The sequence below is a fragment of the Corvus brachyrhynchos genome, unplaced genomic scaffold (assembly GCF_000691975.1).
Source record: "Corvus brachyrhynchos isolate BGI_N302 unplaced genomic scaffold, ASM69197v1 scaffold43, whole genome shotgun sequence".
NCBI lineage: Eukaryota > Metazoa > Chordata > Aves > Passeriformes > Corvidae > Corvus > Corvus brachyrhynchos.
In genome coordinates this window covers 1,533,025-1,533,438 of record NW_008237353.1, presented here as the reverse complement: position 1 = coordinate 1,533,438, position 414 = coordinate 1,533,025, and the positions used below count along the sequence as shown (strand labels likewise).

General features: G+C 48.6%; 1 protein-coding gene across 1 annotated transcript in view; it reads left to right on the top strand.

Annotated features, from left to right (window-relative positions):
- Window positions 1-20: 20 nt before the first annotated feature.
- The window catches only part of RBM24 (RNA binding motif protein 24), a 9,824-nt gene continuing 9,430 nt past the window's right edge, over window positions 21-414 (top strand). Inside the window, 1 exon segment of the mRNA XM_008630929.2 lies at window positions 21-158. Coding sequence (XP_008629151.2) covers window positions 41-158 — 118 coding nt within the window. The 5' untranslated portion in view covers window positions 21-40.

Sequence of the window (414 nt, the reverse complement as noted above, 5' to 3'; positions counted from 1 at the left end):
GAAAGGGATCTAATGCGCGGCATCGCCCGTTAAGGTCACCATGGCTGACAGAGCTGCTGCTGAAAGGGCTTGTAAGGATCCCAACCCCATCATCGATGGCAGGAAAGCCAACGTGAACCTGGCGTACTTGGGTGCCAAGCCGCGGATAATGCAGCCAGGTGAGGAAGCAGCCCCGAATGGCTTTTCTGTCCGTACCTCAGGTTTCTGAAGAGAGTAAAACTTCAAAAAAGGTAGTGGTGCCCTCCACCTTTCTGAAGTACGCACACAGTTGGGCGTGCTTTCGTTTTGATTTTTAAATGCAGTGTGTAGTAACTTTCTGGCTATTTTGCACATGTGCCTTATTTAAAAACAAAAGCGATCAGAGATAAAATAATCTGGAGTTCCCCAGGAAGACTTCCACAGCTCACACACTTC